General features: G+C 40.0%; 1 protein-coding gene across 1 annotated transcript; it reads left to right on the plus strand.

Annotated features, from left to right (window-relative positions):
* Nucleotides 1-1,865: 1,865 nt before the first annotated feature.
* Nucleotides 1,866-2,165, plus strand: LOC129654214 (histone H2B type 1-C/E/F/G/I-like). The gene has a single exon (XM_055583743.1). The coding sequence runs from the start codon at nucleotides 1,866-1,868 to the stop codon at nucleotides 2,163-2,165; it is 300 nt and encodes a 99-aa protein (XP_055439718.1).
* The last annotated feature ends 1,777 nt before the right edge of the window (nucleotides 2,166-3,942 follow it).

Consider the following 3,942-nt stretch of genomic DNA (forward strand, 5'->3'; position numbering starts at 1 on the left):
TTGGAGTATTCATAAAAATATGATGAAGGGCACACGTAGGCATGTTAATCACAATGTCTCAAGGACCATAAAGACATTAGAACAAGAGGAAATTAACGGTGTGAGTCTCTAAAGAGAGAATATTTTCTATCTCTTACTTACAAAATTATTGTACAGGTTTTTTTAAAACTTGTATACACTGCACTCTACCTTTGAAAAAATTCCTGTTCAGTGTGAAACAGAATATCTACTATATGTTTGGGGAGGTTACTTGGAACTACTTAGCACTGAATTGCACTAAGAAAGGGTCAGCGCATATGAACACAATCTCTTAGGTCAAAGTGGTTTATGAATATTTTCTAGATCCAAAAACCCTCGTTGTTTTATTGAATTATTCAGTGTTCAGGAAGCTGTGCTGGTGTTGTGTAAAAATGGATTGAGCAAGAGGAAAGATGCATTGTGTATTTGTGTGTGTGTGCGTGCATGTGTGTGTGATACAGATGGACCATAGAGAAGTTAATATGAATATGATGATAGCTGACTTTCCAAGTAGTTAAAATACACAGGAAGACTGAAGAGATCCATGTCAAGTATATTCTAAATCATTTTTTAAAATGCATGTATCTGTTGATAAATACCATTTTAAATAGGTGAATATTATATTTGATTATCCCCAAAATGATATGTAAAGTTTTCCTTTGTATAGCATACAATACGAACACTCTGCTAGGTCTTTCACATACATTGTTTTAGGAACACTTTGACTTCTGATGCCTAAAATTGTAAGATAATACATTAGTCCTATTTTAAGCAGCAAGGTTTGTGACAACTAGTTACAACCACAATAGAGAATTAATATAGATATGTCTTATTATCATTACCAACACTATCTATAAAGAACAGAGTTATTTTATAGCTTGACTGTGACATCTCTGAAGATGCCTGTATATTTGGCTTTGATTATTGCCTTAATAAAAGGCACTGAAATTATTCATGTTATTAAAGCTTGAAACTTCCTTAGTGACCACCAGCGTTGGTCTGTCTAATGATAGCTTCACTTGGCACAAACAGTTAGAAATCCTTGCTTGGGTATGTGACCAAAAGGAAAAAAGACCCTGCTGGAAATTCTTCCTTAAAGATAGGATTCATAGCACAGATCTTGGTGGTTTGGTATAGGGACAAATTGTTTGTGTGATAGATTACGAATCCTGGGAAACAATTCTGGCTGTCTCTTCCTGCACTATCTTCTCTTACTATATCTAGCCTTTCCCTTTAAATGAAAGCCCTATGTGTCGCTAAGTCGTATCCAACTTTTTCTGACCTCTTGGACTGCAGTATGCTAGGCTTCCCTGCCTTCACTAACTCCTGGAGTTTGCTCAAATTCATGTCCATTGAGTTGGTGATGCTATCTCACCAACTCATTCTCTGCTGCCCTCTCCTTTGGCCTTCGATCTTTCCCACCATTAGGGTCTATTCCAATGAGTTGGCTCTTCATATTAGGTGGTCAAAGTACTGGACCTTCAGCTTCAGCATCAGTCCTTCCAATGAATATTCAGTGTTGGTTTCCTTCAGGATTGATTGGTTTGATCTCCTTGTGTCCAAGGGACTCTCAAGAGTCTTCTCTAGCACCATAATTTGAAAGTATCAATTCTTCAACACTCAGTCTTCTTTATGGTCCAACTTTCACATTCATACATGATATTGGGTGACTGGTAGTATCTTGTAATTTCTTTTAAATACTCAAATTTGATAAACTGTTACATGATTATGATAAAATGCTTTGAATGTTCCTGGTTTCTAAATTACATTATAGAAATTACACAAGCTCTCTAAGATAGCCTCTTGTTATAGGCATTCTTGGGTATTTTCAATAAATTTATTTTATGATGTCTTACAAGCGCATCCGCAAGGAGAGCTACTCCGTGTACGTGTACAAGGTGCTGAAGCAAGTCCATCCGGACACCGGCATCTCGTCCAAGGCCCTGGGAATCATGAACTCCTTCATCAATGACATTTTCGAGCACATTGCTGGTGAGGTATCGCTCCTGGCGCATTACAACAAGCGCTCGACTATCACATCCAGGGAGATCCAGACCGCCGTGCGCTTGCTACTACCTGGGGAGCTGGCCAAGCACGCCGTGTCCAAGGGCACTAAGACTGTCACCAAGTATACCAGCTCCAAGTAAATATAATATGTCTAGCCGCTGTTAACGGAGAAGGCAACGGCACCCCACTCCAGTACTCTTACCTGGAAAATCCCATGGAGGGAGGGCCTGGTGGGCTGTAGTCCATGGGGTCGCTAAGAGTCAGACATGACTGAGCGACTTCACTTTCACTTTCACTATTTCTCATACTAGGCTATCACTCTGAAATTTTCTTTCTTATATGATTATATTCCCAAAATATTAGTGTGAATGCAACATGCACTAAGAACTGTTTTAAGCAATCTGAAAGGGAATTGATTGAATTAATCTTATAAATGGGCTTCCCTGATGGCTCAGTTGGTAAAGAATCTGTCCGCAATGCAGGAGACCCCAGTTTGATTCCTGGATTGAGAAGATCTGCTGGAGAAGGGATAGGCTACCTAATCCAGTATTCTTGGGCTTCCCTTGTGGCTCAGCTGGTAAAGAATCTGCCTGCAATTCAGGAGACCTGGGTCCGATCCCTGGGTTGGGAAGATCCCCTGGAGAAGGGAATGGCTACCCACTCCAGTATTCTGGCCTGGAGAATTCCATGGACTGTATAGTCCATGGGGTCACAGAGAGTCAGACACAACTGAGCGACTTTCACTTTCTTTTACTTTCTCTTTTAATCTTATAAACACTCACACACACACACACAAGTATACACAATCTCATGAGACAGGTCTTTTAGCATCATTTGCATCATTGGCTTACCTTTCATAAGTAAAAGGATACTTCTTGTAAATCCTCATTGGAATGCTTCAGAGTACCCAGGAAACAATTGCCAGTGTGATAGGTTAGCAATATACAAAAAGTCCACTTGCTATAAAGTGCATTTCATGTTATAGCAGCAGAGAGTAATCAACATGAAAATAATCCTTTCCATGTTGTGACCCATATAATTCTGAAGTGAAATGTGACATTGACGCTGGGAATTAGAGTTGCTTGCAATTGGGAAGGAGTAGATCTATTCAAATGACACCAATTTTGTGAGGTTTCAATTAGTTCACACAATAGGGGGCTTGATGACAGTGCTGCTACTGCTGCTGCTAAGTCGCTTCAGTCGTGTCTGACTCTGTGTGACCCCATAGACGGCAGCCCACCAGGCTCCCCCGTCCCTGGGATTCTCCAGGCAAGAACACTGGAGTGGGTTGCCATTTCCTTCTCCAATGCATGAAAGTGAAAAGTGAAAGTGAAGTCACTCAGTCATGTCCAACTCCTAGCCACCCCATGGACTGCAGCCTACTAGGCTCCTCTGTCCATGGGATTTGTCAGGCAAGAATACTGGAATGGGGTGCCATTTGAGCCAAAGCAACATTGAGGGTTATCAAACTGGACTTGCTTCAACAAATCCATCAACTGTTCTCTCTTTGCTCATCATTGAGTCAAGATACAGCTCTCAAGAGTTGACTAATATGTAGTCTTGTGGACATATGGGTGATCTTTTTTTTTTTTTGGCTTACTCCTATAATGCTGGCTTCTTTTATCATGCAATGATGATCAGGGTGTAAAGAATCCCTGAAATATTAATGGCCAAAAGAAGGGAGAAGAATGTACATGAGGAAGTTGCTAGTTATTAGTCCTCAATGACCATTTATTCTTGAAAAATATGCTCAAACTTCTTTTTTTTAATCAAACAGATAGCAAAACAAACAAATTACCTCATTTAGAGCTTTTTCATACATTAAATGATCAACAAGTTTGGTTATGTTGTTGTTTAGTTCCTAAATCATGTCCAATTTTTTTACGACCCCATGAACCACAGCCCACCAGGCTCCTC

The sequence above is a fragment of the Bubalus kerabau genome, chromosome 5, assembly GCF_029407905.1.
Source record: "Bubalus kerabau isolate K-KA32 ecotype Philippines breed swamp buffalo chromosome 5, PCC_UOA_SB_1v2, whole genome shotgun sequence".
Lineage (NCBI taxonomy): Eukaryota > Metazoa > Chordata > Mammalia > Artiodactyla > Bovidae > Bubalus > Bubalus kerabau.